Source organism: Saccopteryx bilineata, chromosome 1 (assembly GCF_036850765.1).
Source record: "Saccopteryx bilineata isolate mSacBil1 chromosome 1, mSacBil1_pri_phased_curated, whole genome shotgun sequence".
In the NCBI taxonomy this organism is placed as follows: Eukaryota; Metazoa; Chordata; class Mammalia; order Chiroptera; family Emballonuridae; genus Saccopteryx; species Saccopteryx bilineata.
The window spans coordinates 145,510,592-145,538,265 of record NC_089490.1 but is presented as its reverse complement, the minus strand read 5'-3'; the positions used below and the strand labels follow the sequence as shown (position 1 = coordinate 145,538,265).

General features: G+C 54.0%; 2 protein-coding genes across 6 annotated transcripts; one reads left to right on the top strand and one right to left on the bottom strand.

Moving 5' to 3' along the window:
* Positions 1-1,762: 1,762 nt before the first annotated feature.
* DDX39A (DExD-box helicase 39A) lies at positions 1,763-9,567 on the top strand. Its single transcript, XM_066272349.1, has 11 exons — positions 1,763-1,904; positions 5,666-5,877; positions 6,012-6,139; positions 6,703-6,795; positions 7,160-7,343; positions 8,044-8,162; positions 8,502-8,633; positions 8,725-8,834; positions 8,925-9,069; positions 9,191-9,338; positions 9,419-9,567. The coding sequence occupies exons 2-11, from the start codon at positions 5,670-5,672 to the stop codon at positions 9,433-9,435; spliced, it is 1,284 nt and encodes a 427-aa protein (XP_066128446.1). The 5' UTR covers positions 1,763-1,904; positions 5,666-5,669; the 3' UTR covers positions 9,436-9,567.
* On the bottom strand, positions 9,539-27,075 carry ADGRE5 (adhesion G protein-coupled receptor E5). Of its 5 annotated transcripts, XM_066272089.1 has the most exons (20): positions 26,947-27,075; positions 22,957-23,007; positions 22,639-22,773; positions 22,025-22,180; positions 18,716-18,847; positions 17,998-18,144; positions 16,789-16,935; positions 16,662-16,705; positions 16,474-16,551; positions 14,677-14,860; positions 14,488-14,595; positions 14,055-14,278; positions 12,914-13,093; positions 11,683-11,874; positions 11,201-11,427; positions 11,015-11,081; positions 10,790-10,881; positions 10,546-10,714; positions 10,352-10,450; positions 9,539-10,266 (listed from the first exon to the last, which is right to left on the bottom strand). In XM_066272089.1, the coding sequence occupies exons 1-20, from the start codon at positions 26,984-26,986 to the stop codon at positions 10,237-10,239; spliced, it is 2,502 nt and encodes an 833-aa protein (XP_066128186.1). In that variant the 5' UTR covers positions 26,987-27,075; the 3' UTR covers positions 9,539-10,236. The 5 variants fall into 5 exon arrangements, with proteins under 5 accessions (XP_066128186.1, XP_066128201.1, XP_066128193.1 ...); XM_066272104.1 differs by lacking the exon at positions 17,998-18,144; XM_066272096.1 differs by lacking the exon at positions 18,716-18,847.
* Positions 27,076-27,674: the final 599 nt, after the last annotated feature.

The window sequence follows — 27,674 nt, the reverse complement described above, 5'->3', positions numbered from 1 at the left end:
TGTTTCTTGTAAATCCCCTAGATAAATGTTAATCTTGTTAATGATTGTGTCATGCTATCATGCCCCCCAACCTGTATGTGGTCAAAGGGTATATAACTAGCCCGAAGTATTTTCGGTGCACCCAATTTGGGTCTGCAATTGCCCCGTGTCAGCCATATGCGGCCGGCATATTTATTTATTTATTTATTTAAATTAATTTATTTATTTTTACAGTGACAGAGAGAGAGACAGATAGGGACAGACAGGAACGAAGAGGGATGAGAAGCATCAATCATCAGTTTTTCATTGCGACACCTTAGTTGTTCATTGATTGCTCTCTCCTATGTGCCTTGACCGTAGGCCTTCAGCAGACCAAGTAACCCCTTGCTTGAGGTGAGCCTTGCTCAAACCAGATGAGCCTGTGCCCAAGCTAGCGACCTCGGGTCTCGAACCTGGGTCCTCCACATCCCAGTCCGATGCTCTATCCACTGTGCCAATGCCTGGTCAGGCTGTGGCCGGCATATTTAACAAATTTCCGCCTTTTTTTTTTTAAATTAATTAATTATTTTTTTTGTATTTTTCTGAAGCCGGAAACGGGGAGGCAGTCAGACTCCTTCATGCGCCCAACCGGGATCCACCCGGCATGCCCACCAGGGGGCGATGCTCTGCCCATCTGGGGCGTCACTCTGTCACAACCAGAGCCATTCTAGCCCCTGAGGCAGAGGCCACAGAGCCATCCTCAGCACCTGGGTCAACTTTGCTCCAATGGAGCCTTGGCTGCCAGAGGGGAAGAGAGAGACAGAGAGGAGAGGGGGAGGGGTGGAGAAGCAGATGGGCACTTCTCCTGTGTGCCCTGGCCGGGAATGGAACCCGGGACTCCTGCACGCCAGGCCGATGCTCTACCACTGAGCCAACTGGCCAGGGCCACAAATTTCCTCCTTCAATAAAACTCTTCAAAATTCATCTGGGCTGGGTTTCTCTATGTGGACCCGATGAAGTGAGGTACAGTGCCTTTCAGAATCTGGGGTACGGTACTTTATAACACCACTAATGCAGGTGCAAAATGTCCTCTCCACGCTGGAGTCATTTCAAGCTCCCAATCTTCCTCTGAGCCTTTTCAGAGCCTCCTCCATGGAGAAACAGGAAGTCGCGATTATTGCCAGTACAAAAGCCCTAAGTTCCATGCCCAATGTAGAGGTCACATTTCTTCTTTTTTTTTAGAGAGAGAAGGGTAGACTAGACAGGGACAGACAGGAACGGAGAAATGAGAAGCATTAATCATTAGTTTTTCGTTGCAACACCTTAGTTGTTCATTGATTGCTTTCTCATATGTGCCTTGACCGCAGGCCTTCAGCAGATCGAGTAACCCCTTGCTCGGGCCAGCGACCTTAGGCTCAAGCTGGTGAGCTTTTGTTGAAACCAGATGAGCCTGTGCTCAAGCTGGTGACCTCGGGGTATCGAACCTTCGTCTTCCGCATCCCAGTCGGATGCTCTATCCACTGCGCCACCGCCTGGTCAGCTAGAGGTCACATTTCAGAAGAGTGACAGAGTTGTTACACACAGGTCAATCATCCAGGCTTCAATTGCCAGTATCAAAAATGGCGGTACCCACCGTGAGGCAAACCATGATCACGTGATACACGCAGCAGCCGATGGCCCAGCCCACTCGAGCGCCTATTTTTAGATTGAGCAATGAACGTGAGGTAGGTAGGCACGCCCTTTTCTCTCTCCACCAATAGTCTCCTGATTTCTTCGCAGAGCTCAATCACTGCTTCCACCTCTCTTGACTGAAAAGCCAGAGGTCCAGTGAGCAGATCCTCAGTCGGACGCAGGAGTCAGGAAGTGCTCTAGCTCGTGTGGAGGAGCGGGACCGGTAATCTGGGACGGTAGGCTCTCTTCGGGGCACGCGGAGGACAGGGATCCAGGTGAGCGGTACGTCTGGGGCGCGAAGTCGTGATGCGGCACGTTGGACCTGTGAGAGAGCGGGCTAGGGGAGACGCCGGGAGCTGCGGAGAGAAGGAGGAAGGGGCGCGGGGCGAGGAGGCGGAGCGGTTGGGGTATCTGCGCGCGCGGCTGCGGCCGTTGGGCGCCGGGGCGCATGCGCCAGGGGCGGGACGTCAGTGCGCGGGACGCGGGCTTGTTTCCCGGAGGTGCTGTCATGGCGCCACACTTGTGTATCTCAGTTTGGGGAGAGATCCTGCCTGTCCGAGGAGACCTCGCGGCATCCCGGGACTGTTTGGGAAGGGATTCGGAGGGTGACGCCGGGGTCTGGGGCCGCGATGAGAGAAGCTGGAGCTTGTGGAAGCGACAGGGTTCTCCGAGCCCAAGGGACTTCCCACTCGCCCGCTCGGCTCTGTTCTTGCTCTGGGTTTAGGGGGGATTCGTGGTTCCAGAAATTTGGGGTAAAAAAATGTGTCCCAGTAGGGAACAGGCTCTGAAGTGCATATCCTTCCTGGGATTTGTGGATGAAAGGGTACGCGCGTGTCTGAGTTGTCATGGTGTCGGCTTCAAAGTTCATGGGCTTCTCCAGCCTCAGCATTCTCTGTCACCCACTCTTAGTGGGGCAGATCTCGCCAAATTCTCTCCTGAGCTAATTTGTTTTGAGTTTTAGGTCCTGGCTAGATACTTTGTAGAAAATTTTGTATTTCACACTTAGTGTGTTCCCAAATCTGTCTACCCATAAAAACGACTTTGATTATTTCTTTCAGACACACCATCTCCTCTGTGTCAGTTAGGTTTGAAGCCCAGCGTAGTATACACTGCTCTCTTTTGCCCACAGATCACCCAGGACATGGTCCCACCTGATAGTGTTCCACACTCTTCCCTACTTAACAAGGCCCCTACCTTGATTAATCCTCTTTCCCTTGGTGACTGGTTTTTCCTGATGCTGGTCACATCCTCTACTCCTACTCCTAGTAACTTGCACTTGGTCAAATGAAGGGGAAGTACTTATTGAGTCACTCAAATCTAGAACATAATCAGAGATTCCTAGTTCAAACACCCTGGACCTGTCCCTCTCTTCCACCTTTGTCTTCTGCCTCTATGTCAACCAGGCAGCCCTACTCTTCCCAAAAAGGGCCTGGTGCTTTGGGGACTGCTGGTCATTTTCCTGCTGCCTGGGAAATGACCCTTCCTGTCTTTGCCAGTTGGACTCCTCAAGGCTTGTATCAGATGACTTCTTTGAAGAATCAGATAATATGTGCTCTCTTTAGTCTTTAAACTCTTCCTTGTGGCCTTGATTTTAGTTCCATTTACGCAGCCATTACTGTTGAGTGCTTACCTGATGTATGCCAGGTCCTGTTAGGCTTTTGGTTAGGCAAAGGGGCTGTCATGACTTGGGGTGCTTTTTAGATTGAGGTCAGCAGGAAATGCCTTTTTGGAGCAACGTGCCTGAATGAAGTGGGGGAATTCGTGACCATTTTGGGCAGCAGAAGCAACAAGTGCAAAGGTGCTGAGGAATGTTTGAGGCCTAACAGTTAAAGCCAGTGGGGAGGGCAGTGGGAGAGATGAGGTCTGACCATAGAGGGGACCAGGTTGTGGAGGGCCCTGTAGGATGGTGAGAACTCTTGAATTTTATTCTGACTATAGTGAGAGCCTGTGGGGGTTTCTGAGCAGCAGTGACAGTCTCTAATTTAGCTTCTACAGGCTCCTCGCTGCTGTGGGCAGAGTAGATGAAGGGTCATTGGGGATGGAAAACAAGGAGACCAGTGAGAGGACTGTTGCCATAAGTCAGGCAGGAGATGATGGTACCCAGATTTCTATCAGCAGACAATGGATAAACTGGTTTTGTGTTCCGTACAATGGGAAATTCTATTGTGAAAAGGAATCAAGTAATGATACGTGCTACAGCATTGATCTTGAAAGCATGCTGTGTGAAAGCCAGACACAAAGGACCACATGTTGTACGATTCCATTATATAAAATGTCTAAAGTATGCATGTTTACAGGAGAGAAAGTACACTAGTGGTTACCAAAGGTGTTGGGGGGATATGATGACAGCTAAAGAGTACAGGGGTTGTTTGAAGTGCTGAGAAGTTCTAGAACTGATGATTATATGTATCTAAGATTACACTAAAAACTGTTGAATTGTACGCTTTAATGCTGTAGCATGTGACTATGTCAGTAAAGCTGTTCTAACTTAGAAAAGGTAATGGCAGCTGGGGACCTGCAAAGTAGCAGGGGTGAGAACTGGCCTGATCGTTCTGGTGGGCCTCATCGACTGATGGCCAGAATGATGGAGAGAAAATAGCCATTGAGAGGATGGAGTTCCTTTTCTAGCTGGGGAAGCAGGCCTGTGGGGAGAAGTGGAGGGTTTACTCTGGCCCTTTTGAGCTCTGAGTCTGGAACTTGAGGGGATTTGTTGCTGTTACTGCCACAACTTTGAAAGACCTCAGTACAGAGATGGTGAAAGCCCTGGGGCCAGATGAAGTTACTGGAGAGAATGAGTGACAGGAGGGCCAGAAACTGGGCCCAGGACCCTCTGTACCCACCTCAGGAAGGGGGGCTTCTTCAGCACTTCTACCCCTAGATTGGAAGCTGGAATGGGGCAGAAGTGACAACAGACAGTATTATCATATTTGGGTCCCTGTAGCACCTATGGCACTTCTCGCCGCTAGTAGGCACTCTGTATGTATTGGATTAAATAAAACCAGGAGGTGAGCTAGCTTTGTATTAATTCCATTTACCATCTTGACTTTATTTTTATTGGCGCAGGTCCAGTGGGAGGCCTTTTCATGAGAGCACTTAATTATTCCCTAGTGCAGACCACAGAGTGGGAGAAGCCAGGGCTGAGCAGACGCTGATCTCATAAACTCAGGTCTCTGCATCAGGTGCAGGCTGGGTGGGTTCCCTGGGAATTGATAAAGACAGGGCTCCTTTAGGCTAGGTGGTCTCAGGTGGTTCATTAGAACAGTTCAGAATGCTGAGGAGGCATTTGTGCAAAGACCTAGGATTCTGGTAGCATCAATGGGCTGTAAAAGCTTGGAACAGGCGTCCCCAAACTATGGCCCACAGGCCGCATGCGGCCCCCTGAGGCCATTTATCCAGCCCCCTCCGCACTTCCGGAAGGGGCACCTCTTTCATTGGTGGTCAGCGAGAGGAGCACTGTATGTGGCGGCCCTCCAGTGGTCTGAGGGACAGTGAACTGGCTCCCTGTGTAAAAAAATTGGGGACCCCTGGCTTAGAGTAAGGGCTCAATGAGTCTGGGCACCAAGCAAGGCTGGGGGTATTTTGAAAGGGATGGTATGCAAGAAGATGGGCTGGGAGAGCTGTGGGGTGGAATTAGAATATCACTCCGAGAGCAACTGAAGCCTTGGTGAGGGTGTGTGCACATGTGGATGCAGGAGAGCTGCCAGGATATAGGAGGAGCTGAAGCAGCTTGGAGGAGAGTAGTAGAGATGTGGCCACAACCGGCTGAAGCTGGGAGGTACTGCACAGATGGAGCTGCTGGGACATGCTACTGGGGTCAATGTAGGGATGAGGGAAAGAAGGGCCACCAAATGATATCCTTTCTCAGCTTTATCAGCTGGATGGCTTTTTGGGCCAGCCTCTAAGGTATGACCCCAGTGCATTGCTTTTCTTGGACCTGTGTCAGTAGCCTGCAGCCTCTGCTAAGCCTCCTCCCTTCTGGTGGGTTTTCCTACATGCATTCAGTTGTTTCTCTGGGCCCTTCCTCCTCTGTTCTCAGCACTATGGCAGAACAGGATGTGGAAAATGAGCTTCTGGATTATGAGGAAGATGAAGAACCCCAGGCTTCTGCAGAAAGTACCCCAGCGCCCCCCAAGAAAGATGTCAAGGGATCCTACGTTTCCATCCACAGCTCTGGCTTCCGGGACTTTCTGCTGAAGCCTGAGCTCCTGAGGGCCATAGTGGACTGTGGCTTTGAGCATCCATCTGAGGGTATGCCTTTCTGGTCCTCCCCACTATACCTCTTCTCTGACCGCCTTCACTGTGGTTCCCTCAGCTACCTGGTGAGGGGCCCACACAGAGGGAGCATCTGGTTTCCAGTCACTCACATGCTCTCTCTCCCTCAGTTCAGCACGAGTGTATTCCCCAAGCCATCCTGGGCATGGACGTGTTGTGCCAGGCCAAGTCCGGCATGGGCAAGACGGCGGTATTTGTGTTGGCTACCCTGCAGCAGATCGAGCCCGTGAATGGACAGGTGGGTGGGCGCTCTCCCTCCCAGGCCTAAGCTATTTAAGGTAGCAGGTACCACAGCTCCTCCTGTTAACAATTCCTGTTCCCATGTTCTCTTTGTGGGCTCCTAAAGTGAAGTATAGTACTTAGATGTAACAAAACATCCTCCAAAAGAATAAGGCAAGAAGAAAAACTGGAAAGTTCCCAGTTTTATTATCCAGAGACATGGCTGTTACTTGTTGGATACTTTCTAAATTGTCCCTGTTCTGAAGGTGGTTTACAGTTGCACACAGCTTTATTACTAATGCTGTTGCTGAGAGGCCATCGTGTCACAAAAATTATGTTCCACTCTCTTAGGGGATAATTGAGGTGAATGCCGGTGTTCTGTTCTTGTCGTGCTGGGCATCATTCTTGGACTGTGGGTGCACAAGCCTTGTTTCCTTAGGGTAGATGGGGAAGGAGGGAGGTGTAGTGAGAGGTGGTGTGGTTTAGAAACCCTGGGTAGCTGGCTAGAAAGCAGTAGTGTGGGCTCTGGCCAGGATAGATTTAGGACATTGCCTGAGTGAGTCTCTCCTGCCCTCCTCATAGGTAACAGTCCTGGTCATGTGCCACACTCGGGAGCTGGCCTTTCAGATCAGCAAGGAGTATGAGCGCTTCTCGAAGTACATGCCCAGTGTCAAGGTGAGCCCCGGTGGGCCAGGCCTGGCGCCTGTGGTCCTCTGCGCTGGCTGGATGGCTTCAGCTCTGACCCAGTTAGCATTTACCAAACTTGGCTGCAGAGCTGCCTCTGAGGTTTGCGGTGGTTTATGCTTCTTAAAAGCCTGATGAATTACGCATGGCCCCCAGAGGCCTGTGCTGGTCCCAACCCTGGGCTGCTTTTTAGTGGCGCTGTGCCCAGGCTCTCAGGCCTCTCTAGCTGTGGGATATTGGGGCCTACAACAGCCATAGTTGGCAGGGCTGCAGGCTGAGTGGCTGTTAGCGTGGAGTGGGGTGCGAGGCTTCAGCCCCTAGACAGGTAAAAGTGACTTTCTCTCAACCTACACAGGTGTCTGTGTTCTTTGGGGGCCTTTCCATCAAGAAGGACGAAGAGGTGTTGAAGAAGAACTGTCCCCATGTTGTGGTAGGGACTCCAGGTCGCATCTTGGCACTCGTGCGGAACAGGAGTCTCAACCTAAGGAATGTAAAGCACTTCGTGCTGGACGAGTGTGACAAGATGCTGGAGCAGCTGGGTGAGTGTCCTCGCCGGGTCTGTGGGGGCTTCCAGAGACTCACCCAGCTGTACAATACCCCTTTGCAGCCCCCTAGACTTCAAAGCTAGGTAGGCCCTGACAGGGCAGGCCAAGAGTTTCCCCAAAGTGGGTTCATGTGGGTGGGTGGCCGGCACACAGGTCTCCTGTAAACAATTTTAGGGCAAGTTTTTGTTTTGGCCTAGTGTGATCTGTTACTTCTGACCCCAGCGTGAGTGGGACCACAGGGCCCAAGTGAGCCACTGACTGACACACATGCATGTTAGCTTTAGACTTGCTGTGACCTCACTTGTTGCAGGTGTTTATAGTTCGAGGCCCCATGCCTGCCCTCAGTGAGCCTGGACAGGGCCGGTCAGAGATGGGGCTTGTGTCCTGGGAGGAGGCTGCAGCTCTCACCCCAGTGGCTGTCTCTGCCTCAGGCTCGCCGCCCTGAAGCGTGGCTCGAGGTGCGCTGGCACGGCTGCTCCGCTCTGGCAGCGTGTAAGTGGATTGCAGCTCCTCCCGGGCCTGCGCTCACTCCGAGTCCAGTCCTATAGGCATTGGGGACTCAGCCCTTCCTCCACTCCTTGCTCACACCACCCTCATCTTGGTGCCAGGTCGGGCGGGGCTGGGTTTGGTCTCAGGTGGGGGTTGAGGTCTGGCAGCCACTCAAGCCCACCTGTTTGTTGCCCTGCCCACCCAGACATGCGGCGGGACGTGCAGGAGATCTTCCGCCTGACTCCCCACGAGAAGCAGTGCATGATGTTCAGTGCTACCCTGAGCAAGGAGATCCGGCCCGTCTGCAGGAAGTTCATGCAAGATGTGAGTAGAGCAGTGGCCAAGACCTCAGTGCAGCAGCTTTGGCCCTCCTGGGTCCTAGGGTCCAAGCTGCTGCTGCTGCATGACACCCATGCTGCCCTGACAGCACAACAGTGCTGAGAGTCTGTGGAGTCCGCCCTCTCCCCTCTGTCTCGTCAGATTGGGAGCTGAGCTTGGTCCACACCTGAGCCAGACCAGAGCTTAGAGCCAGCTGTTGGGAAAGAAATGTGTACTGGGTACAGCAGCCTCTCTGGGAAGCGTCGCAGCATGGAATCTCTCCTGGAAGGTTCTGGGTAGTCAGAGTGCCCAGAAGTAAGCCCTGCCCGTCCCTGCTCCCCTCAGCCCATGGAGGTGTTTGTGGATGACGAGACCAAGCTCACGCTGCATGGTCTGCAGCAGTACTATGTCAAGCTCAAAGACAGCGAAAAGAACCGCAAACTCTTCGACCTCCTGGATGTGCTGGAATTTAACCAGGTGACGCTGCTGCCTATTGAGGGGTTCTGGGCCTTGGGGAAGGACAGTATGTGGGGACCCTGGCCCTGACTCCACTGCCTCTTTCTGGCAGGTGGTGATCTTTGTGAAGTCAGTGCAGCGCTGCATGGCTCTGGCCCAGCTGCTTGTGGAGCAGAACTTCCCAGCCATTGCCATCCACAGGGGCATGGCCCAGGAGGAACGGTGAGTACATGCCACCATGACCTTCAGAGGGGTTGCTACCTCAGAGGAACTGCATACCTGATGGGTGCCTCTCGTTCCTCCTGGACCCAGCCTGTCACGCTATCAGCAATTCAAGGACTTCCAGCGGCGGATCCTGGTGGCTACCAATCTGTTTGGCCGAGGGATGGATATTGAGCGAGTCAACATTGTCTTCAATTATGACATGCCTGAGGACTCGGATACCTACCTCCACCGAGTGAGTGGCTCTACAGAGGTGTCACCTCCCTAATGTCCCCTTCCTGGGGACGTGGCCTGGCTTGTCCTCTGAACCCCAGGGTATAGCTGTGTGGCCGCCCCATGTTCCTATCTCCTTGCAGGTGGCCCGTGCTGGTCGCTTTGGCACCAAAGGCCTGGCTATCACTTTTGTGTCTGATGAGAATGATGCCAAAATCCTCAATGATGTTCAGGATAGATTTGAAGTGAATGTGGCAGAGCTTCCTGAAGAAATTGACATCTCCACATACAGTAAGAGGCTGGGCAGGAGGGATGGGTGGGGCCTGGGGGCCTCTCTGCCTCTCACTGACCTACCCATGTGTGTCTTACAGTTGAACAGAGCCGGTAACCACGTGCCAGACACTTCCCATGTGCTTCCCATGTGCTGCTTCAAGTCTCCTTTCTAAGCGACTGGGTTTTTCTTTTTACTGTTTAAAAGCTATAGATCTGTGTAAGAATAAATTTTTATTATGGAAGCTTGGCTCTGACCCATCTGTTTCTTACTAGTCTCCACATTCAGAGGTACAAGGGCCTGGCCAAGGAGCCCCTAGCCAGTCAGCAAAAGCTACTTTCTGTATCAGTGAGTGATTTAATTTTAAATGTCAACATTGAAAAATGTATACAGATTTAAGAAAAAAAAAATTACACAACATCCATCCACACACTACACAACATCCATCACCTTCAAAACAGAACCATCTGCGCAGGAGGCTGACTGGCCTTTGTACCGTGAGCCACAGGCATCAGGGCCAGGAGGGGCCTTGCCCTTCTCCCATCCTTGACCTTAGTCTTAGCTTAACAGGAAAGCTGAACCCTAGCACCCTGACCTCATTCTGTAACAAAGACAGATGAGTGGTAGGCCACGTGGGTACAGGAGCCCTCTCTGTCCAGGTGTTGTATTACCAGGGCAAGGTATTACAGTCCTGGGCCAGTTCCTGCCCACCCTGGGTCCCAATGAGGGGCCCCATCAGGTCTGACTCTACCCTGGCTGTGTTCCAGGTTTTGGTGCCAGACAGCTGTCAACTCCCCCTCTCAGGAGCACGTGAGGCAGGAGGGCAAAGGGAGCAGAGCGGAGGGAGAGGAGAAGACAGTCTTTAGCATGTGCAAAGCTGCTGAGGCCACAGGAGCTGCTGCCCTGGCCAGAACCTCGTCACATGCCAGACTCCGACGGCCTGAGAACCTGGAAAGAGAGGAACCCAGTGAGGACTGAGTCCAGCCCAGGGCTGCCTTTGGCCAGGCACCTCCACACTAGGGTTGGCCCTTACCCTAGTCTGGTTGTGGCCGGAGCTGGTTGTAGACGTGGCAAACTCGGAGTACTTGTTCCCAGTGACCATACAGGCCCACTTGCGGTACTCCTCCCTTACCTGCGGGAGCCAGGATGCCAGGTCAGTGGACAGGCAGTCCCGGAAAGGAAATGGTACTGTCCCTCCCCACTCCCTGTAGCTTGACCCCAGCCCACCTTCTTGTTGAGCAGGCAGTGTAGCAGGAAGAGGAAGAAGCCCTGCAAGCAGTTGAGGATGCTGAAGACATAGGCCAGCACCTGGCTCCTTGGGTCGAAGAGGAACAGGCCGAAGACCCATGTGCCTCCCAGAACAAAGAGCTGTGCGATGGCCGTGATGGTCAGCACCCTGGGGGGAGGAGGGCAGCTGCAGCAGGGGGCCACCTCACACATCCCCCCTCTCCCGGTCAGCCCCTGCCCTCACTTGGCCTTCTTTAATTTCTTCATGTCTGGGTTGATTTCGGAGAATTTCTGAGTGAGCTTCCAGACAGTTGTCACGAAGATGACAGCATTGCACTGGGTGGGGAGCAGACAGTTTGCATTAGGGGTTGTCCTTGGAACTTGGCAAGGAGAGAGCTGGTCTATTAGGTTTAATGAAGGGCCAGGTGGCTGGAGCTTTGAGGGTGGACTGTGGGTGGGGTATTGTTACCAAAATGATGAAGGTCACAGGACCTAGGAAGCTCCAGAGAAATCCGTCTTTGGGGTCCAACCAGCAGCTGGATTAGAAGGGAAGAGTCTGGTCAGAAGCCAGAGAGGATCCCAGGGAAGTGGAGCACTGGTGTAGTCCAGCGGCCCCTGCCAGCCCATGGGCGCCTCTGGATAACCCCTCACTTACTAGATAAGGCGGCCGTAGTTCTCGGGTTTGACCGCAGCCGAGATGGCCACGATGAGCCCTGGCACGCCGTAGCCAATCAGGTAGAGCCAGGGCTTCCTCAAGCCCTGGCCTTGGAACACGCGCACCACGAGGAAGTAGAGCTCCAAGCCTTCAAGGCTCATCCAGCAGAAGGCGGCCAGGAAGCAGTAGTGCAGCAGCCCTGCCACCAGGCGGCAGCGCGTCCCCACCTGTGGGGCCAGGCAGAGCGACGTCAGCGTAGGGTGGGGCCACGCTGCTGGAGCCAGTCCTTGGCAGGAACATTATTGAGCCAGGCCACGAACAGAGTGTAGGGGGGTCCCGGCATAGCCAGGCGGTGCTCAATCCGGTGAGTGGGCAGGGCCACAATCTCCCCACCAAGCCCAGGGAGTGCGCGGAGCTACTCCTAGGCCTCGCTGGCCCAGCACCTAGGTGTGAGGGGGCACTGCACGGAGCCACGGTCTCACCTGTCTACCTTCATTCTCGATACCCGCTAGAAATATGGTGGAGCCCACGAAGAGGCATATGCAGAGGTGCAGGTGCACGGTGGTGCGCGAGCCCTGGATGGGCCGCACTAGCAGGAAGGTGAGAATGCACAGCAGCAGGCAGACCAGCGACAGCGACAGTCCCAGCTTGGTGATCAGGGCCAGCTTCTGGTCCTAGATGCAGGATGGGTGGGAAGGGCTCAGTCAGCACCCTGAGGCCTTCTGCCCTCCTTGTGGGCCCTACAGCCCAGACCCACTCGGGACGTGCCTGGCCTGCAGAACTCAGATCAGATTGATCGTCTCACCCCACCTCTTCTGCCTTCAACATCTGAGCAAACCTGCTCTGTTTCTGCCATCCTAACTATACCCCCAAACCGCATACACACACCCAGGATCCCACCATGCACCCAGCCTGTTCTCCCAAAAAGGTCCCCAGTGAAGCCATGACTGTCACATTCTTTTCCAACACTGATGGGTCGGTCCCCTTTTCTAACCTCATCTTTTGCCCCTCCCACACCTGGCCACACCTATCAGCTCACAAATCCCACTTTTTTTGTTTTTGTTTTTTAGAGAGAGAGACAGGAAGGGAGAGAGAGGAGAGATGAGAAGCATCAACTTGTAGTTACTTCACTTTAGTTGTTTATTAGTTTCTTCTCATATGTGCTTTGACTTGGGGACTCAAGCCAAGTCAGCGACCCCATGCTCAAGCTGACAAACCCACCCTCAAGCTGGCGACCTCGGGGTTTCAAACCCATGACCTCAGCATTCCAGGTCAACGCTCTGTCCACTGTGCCACTACCAGTCAGACACAAATCCCACATTTTAGTGCTTCCTGGGCCTTTAGCCTGCACCACCAACCTCCCCTTTTCTTTCTGGCCCATTCCAGTTATCCACATGGCTCAGTTTATCTATGGATTTCTTCAGGCCACATACAGAAAGTTGTGCTCCAGCTTTTAGTGATATTTAGCAACTGGATCAATTGGATTGGGATTGGGGTAGGTAGTCAGAGGTGCATGAGCGGTAACAGGGCCTCCAGTGTCAGGCCATACTGTTTAGTCCTAGGGCAAGGGCTGGACGGATATGGCATGGGGCCACTTGGGCTGTGCAATCATACAGAATCAGTTGGGCCACACCATCAAGAACCAGCTGCTTGTCTCACCTAGGCCAACCATGCCACCTGTGGGCTTTTGAGGGTGGCCCTGGGGTTGCTCACCTTCACGTCATAGTGGGCCATGAGGATGGCGAAACTGCTCAGGTGGTCGCATTGACAGGTGGTGCTGACACTCCCGCCGCCCAGCTTCTTGCAGCCTGTGGTGGCCCAGTACCCACCGCTGTTGTTACCCTTCCAGAAGGCACAGATTAGCTCCTGCCATGGCTCAAGTTTCTCAGTCTTCTGTGGGCAGGTGGGGGTGGTTAGAGATGTTAGCCTAGACTAGAGCATACTCTTGGGTTCTGAGCTTGGCTGGATCTGAGGAAGACTGCTTTTCATTGACAAGTATTTGCTGAGAACCTACATGCGTGCCAGCTGGGGGACACAGCAATGAACAGGGCAGATACACGCCCCTGCCTTGTGGGGCTGATATCCTCATTGTGGAGACAGACAATAAAAAATAAACCTCATAGATAAGTAAACTAGATAGTGTGTTAGAAGGTGATAAGTGCTATTTTAAAAAGAAAAAATATAAAAGGAGAAAGGTGGGGCATGATTGATTAAATTAGGTCAAGGAGGGCCTAAAAGAGAAGATGGCTTGCCCTGGCTGGTTGGCTCAGTGGTAGAGCATCGGCCTGGCGTGCAAGAAGTCCCGGGTTCAATTCCCGGCCAGGGCACACAGGAGAAGCGCCCATCTGCTTCTCCACCCCTCCCCCTTTCCTTCCTCTCTGTCTCTCTCTTCCCCTCCCGCAGCTGAGGCTCCATTGGAGCAAAGATGGCCCGGGCGCTGGGGATGGCTCCTTGGCCTCTGCCCCAGGCGCTAGAGTGGCTCTGGTCGCAACAGAGCGACGCCCCCTGGTGGGCACAGCGTCGCCCCCTGGTGGGCGTGCCGGGTGGATCCCGGTCGGGCGCATGCGGGAGTCTGACAGTCTCCCCGTTTCCAGCTTCAGAAAAATACAAAAAAAAAAAAAAAAAAAAGAAGAAGATGGCATTTGAACAAGGACTAGAAACAGTTAAAAGATTGAGTCATCTAAGGGAAAGTTGTACTAGGTAGTGAGCACAGCAAGTGCAAAGGCCCTGGGATACATTTAAGGACATAGCAGAATGGGCAGAGGTGGGGAAATAAAGTCTGAAGAGGGGCCATCATGACCTTGGCTATGGGGTGAACAGTGGGGCTGGTCCCCCTCCCAACCAAAGGACTCACAGGATGGGAGAAGGAGAAGTTGACAGGGGAGCCTAGTTTCTCTGTGTTCTTGTTGCTCAAAAAGACCGTGTTGATGGCGGAGAGGAGACTGTACTCGTTAGCCTTTACAGAACTTTCATGTATCTCTTCCAGCTTGGCTTTCTTCTTAGGGTCCAGCTCCAAGGAGGCATTTTTCAGCAATTTCTGCATGTGTTCGCTGGAGAATATGCCTGCCACAATGGGGCCTGAGGGACAGACACATTGGCTGCCTTCTCCCTCTCTCCCTCCTCCCTCATACGACAGCTAAATCAGGCTCGGCTAGTCCACCATGATGCTTGGAGTCCCTTGCAATGGCTCAGTTTTCAATTGTTACATATTTGGAACTTCCTCCCTAGCCACATCCCATCTCTTTCTTCCCTCTCCCACAGGTGCCCCTCTGGATCCCTGCTGTCACCTGAGTCCCCGACTTCGGCTGCCTCAGCCCAGTTCAGCTGCATCCGTGCATGGCTCTGGCCGATGATAATGGTCCCATTCCCGCGCTCCTGGATCACCAGGGACAGCTCTGAGGGGAGAGGGACAGTGACTGGGGTCTCTGAATGCAGGATGGGGCACAGGGCTGGGACAGGGCAGGAGGAGGCCTCACCCGAGTTCGAAGGGGAATTGTAAGTGAAGGAGGATCCAGAAGGTATGGTCTTGGCCAGCTTCCTCAGGACGTCTTCGAGGTATGACAGCAGGTGGGTAGCCATGCGGTGCTGGTCACACAAGTCCACTAGGTCATTCGGGACCCCAGTGGATTTCAGTAGCTCATCCAGTGACTTGATGAGTTCCTGGGGGTGATAGGTTACAGCTGCTGAGTCTCTGCACCACAGGGACCACCCAAAACCCCTGACTTCACCCCCTCACTAGGGGTCACACTGGAGAACCACCCAGGTTGCCTGTGGGACAGGCATAGGGGAATCATCGAGACACTGCAGTAGCCAAAAGACAAGTAGAGGGATTGGGTAGAAGCCTGTGTGCACATATAAAAATGACACCTGACATATATCAGTCACTGACTTCACCCAGGCTTTGTTCTAAGTCTGTACTATCCAGAACAGTTGCCATGAGCCATATGTGGCACTATGTTAAAATGGTAATTATTTTTGATCTATTGGGTTAAATGCAATCTTCACATTACTTTTACTTTTTTAAAAAAAAATAAAGCTACTGGAAAATTTAAAATTATATAAAGTGCTCTCATATATTTTTACTGGGCTAAGTGCACATGTTAAAACTTATATCTGTTTACTGTATGCCAGCCACTAATTTTTTTTTTTTGTATTTTTCTGAAGTTGGAAACGGGGAGGCAGTCAGACAGACTCCCGCATGCGCCCGACCAGGATCCACCCGGCACACCCACCAGGGGGCAATGCTCTGCCCATCTGGGGCGTCACTCTGTTGCAACCAGAGCCATTCTAGTGCCTGAGGCAGAGGCCATAGAGCCATCCTCAGTGCCCGGGCCAACTTTGCGCCAGTGGAGCCTCGGCTGTGGGAGGGGAAGAGAGAGACAGAGAGGAAGGAGAGGGGGAGGGGTGGAGAAGCAGATGGGCACTTCTCCTGTGTGCCCTGGCCGGGAATGGAACCCAGGACTCCTGCATGCCAGGCCGACGCTCTACCATGGAGCCAACTGGCTAGGGCCCAGCCACTATTTTTTGAGCCTTCTCTTAGTTCACTTAAAACCTTCACAACCATTGCCTGACCAGGCAGTGGCGCAGTGGATAGAGCGTTGGACTGGGATGTGGAAGGACCCAGGTTCAAGACCCCGAGGTCGCCAGCTTGAGTGCGGGCTCATCTGGCTTGAGCAAAAGCTCACCAGCTTGGACCCAGGGTCGCTGGCTCCAGCAAGGGGTTATTCAGTCTGCTGAAGGCCCGCGGTCAAGGCACATATGAGAAAGCAATCAATGAACAACTAAGAAGTCGCAACGTGCAACGAAAAACTAATGATTGATGCTTCTCATCTCTCCGTTCCTGTCTGTCCCTGTCTATCTCTCTGACTCTCTCTCTGTCTCTGTAAGAAAAAAAAACCCTTCACAACCACTGTATGAAAAAGGAAACTGAGACCAAAGAAGGGGAGTCACTTGCCTGAGGGCACAGCAGGAAGGTGGTGGTGGATTTGAACCTTTGTGGCTCAGCTCCAGAGGCAAAATTATTGCTTCATTCTGTTGCCATTATAGCCCTCTTGAGTGTGAATGTGCGTGCAGGCCCTGTTCCAGCTATTGGGGAACTCAGGTGTTTGTGGCCTGTGTGTGTGATGTGGATATATACTTTATATATATATTGTGCATACAGCCACATGTTTCTCTGATCAGAGGCCCTGCTTGGGCTGTCTCCATTCACAATGAAGCATCCCCAGCCACCCCAGCATGTCCCAGGGTCCCCCCCCACCAGGTCCTGCCTTTACCGTCATAGTGTCCTGGGCTGAGGCTGGCTTGAAGTCTCTGCCCAGAGCCTGGACTTTTTCAAAGAAGCGGGAGAAATTCTGGAGATAAAGGAGATTGGGCGTCAGAGAGCCTTACTTGTGGGTAGGGGAGCATGGGGGAAGTTAAATGGAGGGATTCTTGCCTTCTAGTCCCTGCTGGAGTCACTCACCTGGCTCTTGACTCCAGGGGGCGGGGTCCAGGTGGGGAAGATCTCTGCAGGGAACAGAACAGCCATTCATTAGGCCTGAGAGTCTGTGTTCTGGAGGCAGGGTCTAGGGACAGGTCAGGCTGGGTACCTTCACACTGGGTAGTCCTTTGATTATTCCGGAATCCAGATTTGGGCACCCAGCCTGGGCGGCAGAGGCATGTGTATGAGCCCAGAGTGTTGTTGCAGAGGGTGGAGTTGTCACACTGATGCTTCCCGGAGCTGCACTCGTCCACATCTGGGGACATGAAGAAGGAGTCAGACCCTGCCTGTCCCGGCCAGATCAGGCTTCTCTCCTCTCCGAGCTCCTCCCACTTCCCCGTGTTGGTGCCCCCTACCCCTCACCCTTTGGATGGAGGTGATGCCACCTGGTGACTGCACATCCCTGAGTGGTGGACATATGTCAGGTGAGGCCCATACAGATAGATGCACAGGGTGTGAGGTGTTTCAATACCTCCCTCCCCATTAGTTATTTAGTTATTGCCTGGGGTCCTCCAGGAGCCTTTATCTTGATACCCCAGCTCCTTCCCCGGGATTCCCCAGGTCTATTCCCATTTAATCTCAAGGAATTAAATAAAGCCTGGCCCAGCAGGGCACCCCAGCATTCATTCTGCTGGGTTTGTGTAGGTGCCACTGAGTATGTGATCAGATGGTTTGAGCTGTGAGCCTTTGGGGGTGTGGGATCTGAGCTCTGAACCTTCACAGGCGGTGCTGTTTGGGCCATTGGGGGACCCAGGAACCTCAGGCCCTTCCTCCACTCACTGCACACATCCTTCCTGCCCCTTCTCTCAAGTCCCCTAGTGTTCACACTGAGGACACCCCACTATGCCCTGCTTACCAGCCACCTAGCCCATCAGGACACAAATCTGTGATGATGTTTTTCACTGTAAAAGCACCATAATCTCAGAGCATCCCCACAACATAAACAGGGCAGGACTGTGGGTATGCAAGTGTCATCCCCACACTGTGTCCCCTAACGTGTGGTGCAGGATGGACTGTGGGGTCCTGTGATGGACCTTTAACTGGGAAGGCTGCAACACTCATAGCTCTCCACGTGTTGATGCTGTGGGCTGTGGCACTGATGCCACCCAGAGCGGCACCTTGCCCTTATTAGAACAAAATCAGAAGGCGAGCCCTGCCCAGCCCAGGCCCCCACTCCTCACGGCCTGCAGAGGACACACCATCGCTGAAAGTGCTGCCACCTGTTGTTCTCTGCCAAATCTCAGTGCAGCCGCTTCCTTTAAGATGGCTAATCAAAATAATGAAGATGTGGTACATTTATGGGAGGGGAACTTCGAACCTTCACAGATGGTGCTGTTTGGGCCATTGGGGGACCCAGGAACCGGCTTCCAGCCAGGGCGGCAGCGGCACTTGTAGCTGCCCACAGAGTTGAGGCAGTGGGTGGATTTGTGGCAGGGGCTTTGCCCCGAGGTACATTCATTCACATCTGAGGACAAAGCCAGAGCGTCAGGCCCTCCCTCCACTCACTGCACCACTTCTTACTCTCCGGCACGAAGGACCCCACCTTTAGTACACATGCCACCACCTGGTGACCTTCAGCTTCACCCTCAAAGCCCCTTATGGTGGACTCCCTGCAAGACGGACATGTCAGGGACCATTGTCCCAGTTTATAGGTGGCAAATCCAGGAGGGAAGCTGAGTCATGGGGGCTGGACCTCCTGACCAAGGACTCCTGCCTACTCTCTCCTGGGCCCTGGCCCAAGTTTCCTTTCTGGGAACCAGAAGTCACCCCCTCTGCTTGCCTGTGACAGATGAGGAAGGGGAAGGGTCTGGGGGTGCTCTCAGGGGCTCCACAAGGAAACCCCAGGCCCAAAGTGTCTGCCACCTCCCTGATCTGTGGCAGGACCTTCCAGAGAGGTGAATCCCTGGGCAAGGCCTTGGCAGGCCCTTGGCATCTGGGGACCTGAGAATCTTCTCCCGCCCCTTCGGCTGTAGGACCTGCCTCGGCTCCTTCCCCAGCTCCAGTCCAGCCGCGCAGCGTGCTCCCGGGGGCTCTACCTTTGCACAGCTTCGGGTCCTCTGGGCTCATCTCCAACCCAGGCGGGCACTTGCAGGTGTAGCTGCCCTGGGTGTTGACACAGTTGCTGTGCCCTTTACAGATTCTGGGGTTCAGCTGACATTTGTCCACTTCTGCAATGGGAAGGAGAGAGCGGTGGACGCCTGCCGCAGTGGGCAGCCTTCAGGGATAGGAGTCAGCCATGTTTCCTGGCATAGAAGCATCTGGAAGGCCCCATCGTCTCCTCCCAGGTGAGTGGGTGCTTTTTCTAACCCACATGGAAGTGTCCTATGGGTAAGCATGGTGGCCTAGCCTCTATGCCCTGTTGTCCAGATGTGGCCAGAGCAGCTCAAGTCCTCCCTGCCAGCTCTGATCCCCTCAGACTCCTGGGCCACTCCCAGCTAGAGCAGGGACATTGCTGCCACCTGTGTCCCAGTCTGAGGACTTGGGCAAGGGCCCAGGTGGGCCTTCCTAGAACCAAGAGCAGGAGAAATGCTGCATTCCCTGAGTAGGGGTCATTTTGGTGGCCTTTGTCTTGACTCCCCCAGGGTGGGTCCTGTTGGCTGAGTTCTCCTTGGAATCCTGGTGACTTGGTGAGACAGTTCTTTCCACACTAACTCTGAGACTCCAGCCCATGGACTGGACTAAGAACACCCTGAGCCTGAACCCTGGAGGGCAAGGCTTTTAGGCAGGGACCCAAAATGAAAATTTTTGCCAGATGGGCCAGGGCCACCTGGACAGTGGGTGCCAGGCTGTGATGGACAGTGGGCTCACATACAGCCATGTGGCTCTGGGACAATAAAAGTGCATCTTCTGATCCCCATGAAGGCATGCCCTGGATTGGCAGGAAGTGATGAGAATGCACGTGTGAGCAAGGCCAGCAGTGGGCAAGGGCCAGTGCCTGGAGCAGGGAGCAGGTGCCAATGGGTGAAGAGTGTCAGGGGTTTCTGGCTCCTTGTCCTCTCACCAGGGACACAGACCTGTGGGCCTTGCCAAGTTGGGTTCAGCCTCCATCTTCCGTCATCCAGTGGTCTGGGCCCCCACGGCACCTGGGTTGACTTTCTTGGGAAAGGGTCGAGCGTGGGGCAATGGTCCCTGATGATACTCTCTCTTATCATTTGGTCCAGATGGGAGCCTCTTCATTGATCCAACTCTAAGTTTGGGGCAGGGTGGGGGCGGTCAGTGTCACTCTGCCCACTCCTGATAGGTAACCCGTCTGGGTCCCAGTCATCCAAGCTGCCCACAGTCCAGTGAACTGAAATTACTGAGGAGAGTCAGGGTGAAGGCTTGCTTGGGAAAACAGATGGAGGCTGAGTGGCTGAGAATTGGGGTCAGGGTGGCAGAAGGCATCTTCTCCAGGTGGCATTGACCAGAGTCAGGGCCAGGTGAGCCTGATTCTCCCTTCTCCCAATTTCCTTGACAGGGTCCCAGGCTCCTCATGGCCCAGGGGGTCTGTGAGGGCTCCTGGCATGGCCGATCCTGTGTGCTCTGGTGACTTTAGGTCTCACCCGGCAGTCACGGACGATAGTGAAGATGATGGATATAGCGCTGGAAAGCACTGCACCGTGAGCTCTTGAAGCAGCTTGAATGCCTCCCCCTCATTTGTTTTATAGGTGAGCAGGGAAGCATTCCGAACTCCTAGAAGTGGCCTCTGCAGAGGGTTCTGAGCCTTGGGGTTCAGAGAGGTTTGGGAGAGCAGGTAGGTGCCTGGAGTGGCCCTCTGATGCCTGGAGAAAGTGGGGTGAGCAGCTGTGGAAGTGGCCTGGGTCTTCTGCTCAAAGCAGACCTCGTGGGCCATGACACGAGAGGACGTCCTCAGGGGCGGCAAAGGCTGGAATGCTGAGGGGTCCGTGCAGAGACGGCCCAGCTGAACCCGTTACAAAGCCAGGTGGCAGGTCCTGACCCAAACCAGCAGACTGCTCTCTTCTTTGAGGTCCCACCTGTCCCACCTCACTCTTGCATCCATGTCTCTGCCCAGCAGCCCCAGCCCTTTCTCTTGGCCCTGGCCTGACATCTCCTCCACACTCACAGCCACCACCTGGGCCACACGGCTTGCAATAGTCTGGGCGCACTGAGTGGGACCCATGACCACCACGTGCATCGCTTACTGCACACAGGGGTCCGGCCAAGGAGACAAATGGGGGCTAAAAACCAATTCATTCTCCATTCCCCAACCACATTGTGTTTACATGGAGGAGAGAGACCTTTCTCCAGTTCGCATAAAGACTGTGCTCTCTGGTCAGGCTACATATTTGGGACATAACATCCGACCACAGAGGTCCCTGTGGACCAGCAGCGCGGTGGATGGAGCCATCCCACTAGGCTCTAGGCAGGTGCAGATGCGCACTTCCCTCCCTCCCTCCCTCCCACCAGGAGGCTCTGCCATCTCCCTCTGCATGCAGGGCAGGAGGGAAGGGGCTGGGACGCTGGTGTTGGGCTCTCCTCTCTGCCGCAGGGCGGGCCTGTGGACCCTGCTCAGAGTCCCCCAGGGTCCTCAGCTCAGACTCCTCCTCCCCTCTCTGTATTCTGCACTAACCCCTCTCTCTGGGTGAGTCCCGGCTTCTGCCTGACCACTGATGGCCCCATCTGCCCCTGTGGATGCCAGAAGCCCCTTCCCTGCCCGCCTGCTCCACCTGGAAAGGAGCAAAGCTGAGTGATGCATGGAGGCCTGGCTCCTCCTGGGTCCCTGGTGAGGGGATGGACTAGTCCAGCTGTTCTCTGAGCAGCCACTCTGGGGCACTGTCCCCCGGGGTGTCCATCCTGGAGAGGGGCTGTTAGGTCATAATGATTATAATCTAAAAACCCAGCAGCCACCACTGTGTTGTGCTCTCTGATGTCATATACCTTCCCAGCAATTAGAACTAAATGAGGTAAGCACCATTGTCACTCCCAGATGGGTAAACTGAGGCAAAGAGAGGTGAAGAATGTGTCCAAGGTCATACAGTTAACAAAACGCAAAGCTGCTTTTGTTTTTATCTGTAAAAGAAAGGCACTCTATTTTTTTCTTTTTTCTTTTTTTTTTAACATAAAATCACAATACTATCACATCTTGCACATTACCAGTGATTTCTGAATAAGTGTCCTGGCCAGTGTCACATACATACTCATCAGGTAGCAAAACCAGGAGTTGGGTCCTTGGCTCTCATGCCATCTTGCCTGTCTGTGCTGGAGGGACAGGCACACTTGTCCCCACTCAGACCTGGGCACTGCCACTGTAACCAGGGCCCTGCACCCTGTGTGCTGCAGGAATGGCTGGGTCTGGTGACTCCAAACCTCATGGACGGGGGGATGGAAGATGCGGGTCATCTTACCTTCACACGTGTTTTCACTCTCATTATGGAACTTGGCTGCCCCAGAAACAAGCCTGTATCCCCGGGTGCACATGCAGTGGTAGCTTCCCTCCGTGTTCTGGCAGTCTGCGAATCTTCCACAGGTCACTGTCGACGGTGGTGCACATTCATTGATGTCTGGAACAAAACGAAGTAAAGGGTCACCTCCCAAAGACACGAGTGCCCTCAGGGCAGAGAGCCTGTCCCCTTCCTAGCAGGGGGCCTGCTGCTTAATCAGTGCCTTTCAGGAAGGACTAGACTCTGGGGTAGCCCGCTGCAGCAAGCCATCCACCCGGGAGCTCACGGTCAGCTCTGCTTTCCTCAGCCTCCTGCCTGTCACCCTGGGTTTGGGTGCTGGAGGAAGTGCTAAGTGAAGGTGGTGCACCCCCTCCCCAGTCCTGGAAGGGCAAACTGAGGCACAGGTTCCAGACTCCTGGAGACTCAGCGCCTCTTTCACTTTAGGAAGCCATGTTTATTCACTTTTCATATTCATGTTTTCTTTTCTCTGTCCTTGATGACGGTCAGAGAGCAAAGGCTGAGGCCCCCACAACCGTCTACATGTCCATGTGGCCCTCCACCACCCCAAGCCTCTGTACCTTCACAGCTCTCCGCAGGGCTGGTGAAGATCTCCCCAGATGAAGAGTTGAATCCCGGAAGACAGCGACAGGCGGAGGCACTGACACAGGTGGAGTGCTCAGGGCACCAGGGAGCACAGGCTGTGGGGGCCGAGGCTGTGGGGACCAAGACCATGGTCAGAAGAGGAGGGCTGAGGCAGGGGCTGGGGAGGGTGGTGAGAGGGGTGACCCTGAGCCTCCCCCTGCAACAGCCTTTCTCCGGCCTGAGCTGAGAGGTGGGGGGTGGGGGGTGGGGTTGGAGGGCTCTGGCTGTGGGCTGAGGGACTCTCAGAAACTCACCCCTGGTGTTCTGGGGCCCATCTTCCAACAGAGTCAGCAAGACACACAGCGCTGGAACAGAGAGATGGAGGGTGGGAGACACAGAACACAGAAGGGTTAACAGAGGCCTGCAGGTGACACATCTGAGGGAAGGGGACTGCTCACCCCTCCCAGGCTCTGGCCATCACTCAAGCAGAGGGGCACAGGTGGCACCTCCCTGGCTTCCAATGCTCCTGGTCAGAGGATCTGCACCCATAGCCAGAAGGTGGGTTTCAGAAGCTGAAGGATGGGGCGGGGCCGGAGCCTGGTGGAGGTCTTGGTTTTTGTTGACCTGTGGGCAGCAGTTCAGGGAACCAGGTGGCCTTGGTTCTAATCCAAGACCTTGGTCAGGTGCCTCAGTTTCCCCTTCTGTAGAATGGGGATGAAGAGGGGATCTCTCTTTTTTTTTTTAATTATTTTTTTAATTTATTCATTTTAGAGAAGAGAGACAGAGAGAGATAGAGAAGGGAGGGAGGAGCAGGAAGCGTCAACTCCCATATGTGCCTTGGCCCAGCAAGCCCAGGGTTTTGAACCGGGGACCTCAGTGTTCCAGGTCCACGCTTGATCCATTGTGCCACCACAGGCCAGGCTTCTTTTCTTTTTTTCTTTTTTCTTTTTTTTACAGGGACAGGGACAGAGGGGGGGGGGGATAGATAGGAACAGAGAGAGATGAGAAGCATCAATCATCAGTTTTTTGTTGCGACACCTTAGTTGTTCATTAATTGCTTTCTCATATGTGCCTTGACCGTGGGGCTACAGCAGACCGAGTAACCCCTTGCTCGAGCCAGTGACCTTGGGTCCAAGCTGGTGAGCTTTGCTCAAAGCAGATGAGCCCGCACTCAAGCTGGCGACCTCGGAGTCTTGAACCTGGGTCTTCTGCATCCCAGTCCGATGCTCTATCTACCGCGCCACCGCCTGGTCAGGCAAGGGGATCTCTTTTCTAAAGTCATGTATGAATTAAGCACACAAGTACTGCCTGGTGTGTCAAAGTGTTTACTGTCATCATTTCTTTATGTGAAAATGAAGGGGTTGGAGCAGGTGTTCTCTCAGATCCCCCAAACCTACAGTGCTCTGACCTCACACCATTCCTCAGGAACAGGGGTGTAAACACACCTTACCCACATCTGTCAGCCCTGATGACCACATGGGCCCCAGTAGTGAAATTTCACCCCCTGGCTCCCTGCACACAGGAAGATGCTGTGGGCTCACGTTGGGGGTGCTGCTGCACAGCCCCCCAATCCTGCTGTTTCTGTCACTCAGGGCACCCTCCTCCCCAGGGCATGTCCTGGGGGTCCTCCTCAAGTCAGCAGGGGCTCTAGAGATGGGGACCTCCTTGCCGTACACCAGAGAGACAGGCAAGGGGACAGAGATGGACAGAAGAGGGACAGAGAAGGATCTAGAGCAGGGGTCGGGAAACTTTTTGGCTGAGAGAGCCATGAATGCCACATATTTTAAAATGTAATTCTGTGAGAGCCATACAATGACCCGTGTATGTTATGCATTATCCAATAAAAATTTGGTGTTGTCCTGGAGGACAGCTGTGATTGGCTCCAGCCACCCGCAACCATGAATGTGAGCGGTAGGAAATGAATGGATTGTAATGCATGAGAATGTTTTATATTTTTAACATTATTATTTTTTTAAAGATTTGTCTGCTAGCCAGATGCAGTCATCAAAAGAGCCACATCTGGCTCGCGAGCCATAGGTTCCCGACCCCTGATCTAGAGACAGAGAGAGGAGAAATAGGGAGAAAGGAGATGGAGAGGTGGAGAAAAAATTGAGAGATAAGGAGATAGAGATGGAGAGAGAAACATAGAAGCAGAAGTTAAGAAAACAGTGACGGAGAGAGAACAGAGAAATAAGGAATTCCTAGAGATGGACTGAGAACCAGAGATTGTACACGGAGACACAGAGAGATAATTGAGAGGGAGACAGAGAAACAGAAAGAGAAAGAGAAGGGGAGGGGCAGAGGGAGGAGGGGACCTGGGCAGGAGGTGGGGATGTGTAAGGGCTTCAGGGAGCTGTCCAGTCCCTGCTGATCTGGAAACGCTGGGAAGGCAGCCCAGACCCCGATAATCTGGGGAGATCAGATGGGCTGGGGGGCTCAGAGGGATGGGAGCCAGGGAGGAAGGACATGAGTCACTTCCTGGGTCAAATGAAGGGACAACTCATGGCTCAGTCTCCATGGAGGAGCCCCCAGGGGAATTTTGGGGTCAGTCATTGTGAGCAGGGCTTGAGGAGCTGTGGGGGGTGCAGGCAGGAGGGTCCCCTGAGCACTCAGCCCCAATGTCCAAACTTGACACCCCCCAGGTCAGCGGAGGGCAGAGTCACCCCCCAGGTCCTCCCGGTGGGGTAAACGAGGTTGGAATTCCTCTTTTCCTCCTCTCTGGCCACAGGGTTTTGTTAGTTCTCCTCTTGGCAGGACCCGGTTCCTCTTTGTAGGACAGGCCACAAAATGACCTTCCCTGGCAGGGCGGGACCTGGGCTGATTCGTCCCCAGCTTCCAAAGCCCCAGTAGCAACTTTCCCGCTCACAGCTGCCCTAGGAGGCAGAGGCTCTGTTCATGTGTCCACTCTGCAAACGGACACACTGAGGCTCAGAGCCCAGGAAAGGCTTATGGAGAACCCGGTGAAGAGGGGGCTGGGGAAGGTGGAAGTGAGGGGTTCAATTCCCCAGACCCTGCAGGGAGGGGCTTCTTTGTGCCCCATCAGGCTGAGCTGGGCTTTCCTCCCCCTCCACAGAGGCTGCTGGGCCAGACCTCCATCTGGGGCCTTGGAAGTCGCCCAAACAGGAGCCCAGAGAGGAGCTGCGGGCCATCTGCTCCCAGTGCCATCTGGTTCGCATTCCCCTAGCTGAGCCCTGGGCAGCCAGATTCCTGCTTAGGGACCCTGTGGCAGGGGTGGGGCAGTCATTCTCTCCTTGTTCCTCCTGCTAAGGACCCTCCAGCCCATCCCCAGACCCACCAGTGAAATAATAGCAATAAATAATAAATACTGTTTACTTAATTCTTACCGTGACTCACTCAACCATTTAGCACAATCCTGTAAAGTGGAGGCCAGTCTTTTCCTGCCCCCTTTTACAGATGTGGCAAGTTTGGATCAGGGCTCTGTGACTTGGCACCTTCCCCTTCAGGTGTGCTCCACACAGACTCGGTAAATTTACTAACAATCATCTAATTGTATGCATGCAACAGGTGAATTATATGCTATGTAATGACACCTGAATAAAACTATGAAACTCATGCTTGTGGCCCTGGGCCAGGACAGGGAGCTCCATCTTGGTGGCCTGGGGAAGCTCTGATTGGCACCCCAAGTGTCATTTCTTAACTCTCTTTGTTGCTTGGTTACCCAGGCAACAAGCTGCCCTGATAACCGTTAGAGCTACCATGGGTGGGGCGGGAAGGGAGGCATGGGGGAAGTCACAGCAAAACTCAAGTTCAAACCCACAGCTGAGTCTCAGCCAGGTCTGAGGGAGCTAGAATGGGGGTCTCTGGGCCTCCCCTGCTACTGGGACAATGAGAGATGCACTGGGGACACCCTAAAGTGGAAGGGCTTCTGTCCTTAGCTCCCTAGCACCCCTCTATGCCATCTGTTAAGTGACTTCCTGAGGGGGTCACAGAACTCACTCTCCCCCCACGTCACAACCCCCCCCCCCCAGCTTTAGTTTCCCTCCTTAGGGAGCAGCTTCCAGAGTGATCCGGCAGGGAGCTTAGAGATCCCTCCAAGGTGGGGAACAACCTCTTGGCGAATCCAGAAATTCCTGCCCCGTGGGGGTTCCGGCACTGCCGGCTGCTCTCCCCATGTGCTGCGGCACTCGCCTAACCATGTGGTTTCCTCCATGTCAGGCCCCAGAGCTGCCAGCTGTGCCTCCTATTTCTCCACACATGGAGGGGGAGGGACGGGGAAGCAGAGGCACCAAGGGGTGCTGCCAGGGGCTCCCTAGCCCCTCCCAGAGGGGCCCCCAAGTACTCACCCTGTAGGACCAAGGAGACGCTGAGGCGGGGACCTCCCATGGCCTGAGTTGCTGGCAGGGTTTGGGGCAGGGTGGTCCCGTGTCCCCAGGCTGGGCAGCTGTGTGTTGTCTAGTGGCCTCTGGGCATTTATAAAGTGGGGGGGGAAGCCACTGCCCCAGGCCCCTCCCCGGAACTGGTGGGGCAGCTGGAAGCCAACAGGAAAGTGAAGTAAAAACACAGACCCAGGGGCACTGCATATGTACAGACACACACACACACACACACACACGCACACTCTGAGCTCAGATCCTTTGCCAGCAGTTTCACCATTTGAGCATCTGACAAACACTCTGACTCCTGTGTGCTCACGGGCACTTATCCCAGGGGAAAGTGGGGCAACAAGGGCAGGAATAGGGGAGTCTTCCCCAGGGGGCTGTTTAGGTTGGAGAGAAACCACTTCAGAATTAGCTTGGGGCTTCCACGTTGGGGACCCCCTGTGCTCATTGCCTTGACTGCCCTAGTCTCCAAGGCTAGCCCCTGAGCTAGCAGTACCCCCCATCCCCATGGTTTTCAGAAAAGGAAACTGAGGCACAGGGAGTCCAGCATCCAAACAGGAGCTGGAGGAGCGTGGAGGTGCCCTTCACGAATACCAGGCAGGACCAAGAAGAGAAAGTTCAGACACCACGGGGCCATAATGCTACAGAGGGACTTCTGGGTCAGCATTTCCCCTGGTGGGAAACTTACACTT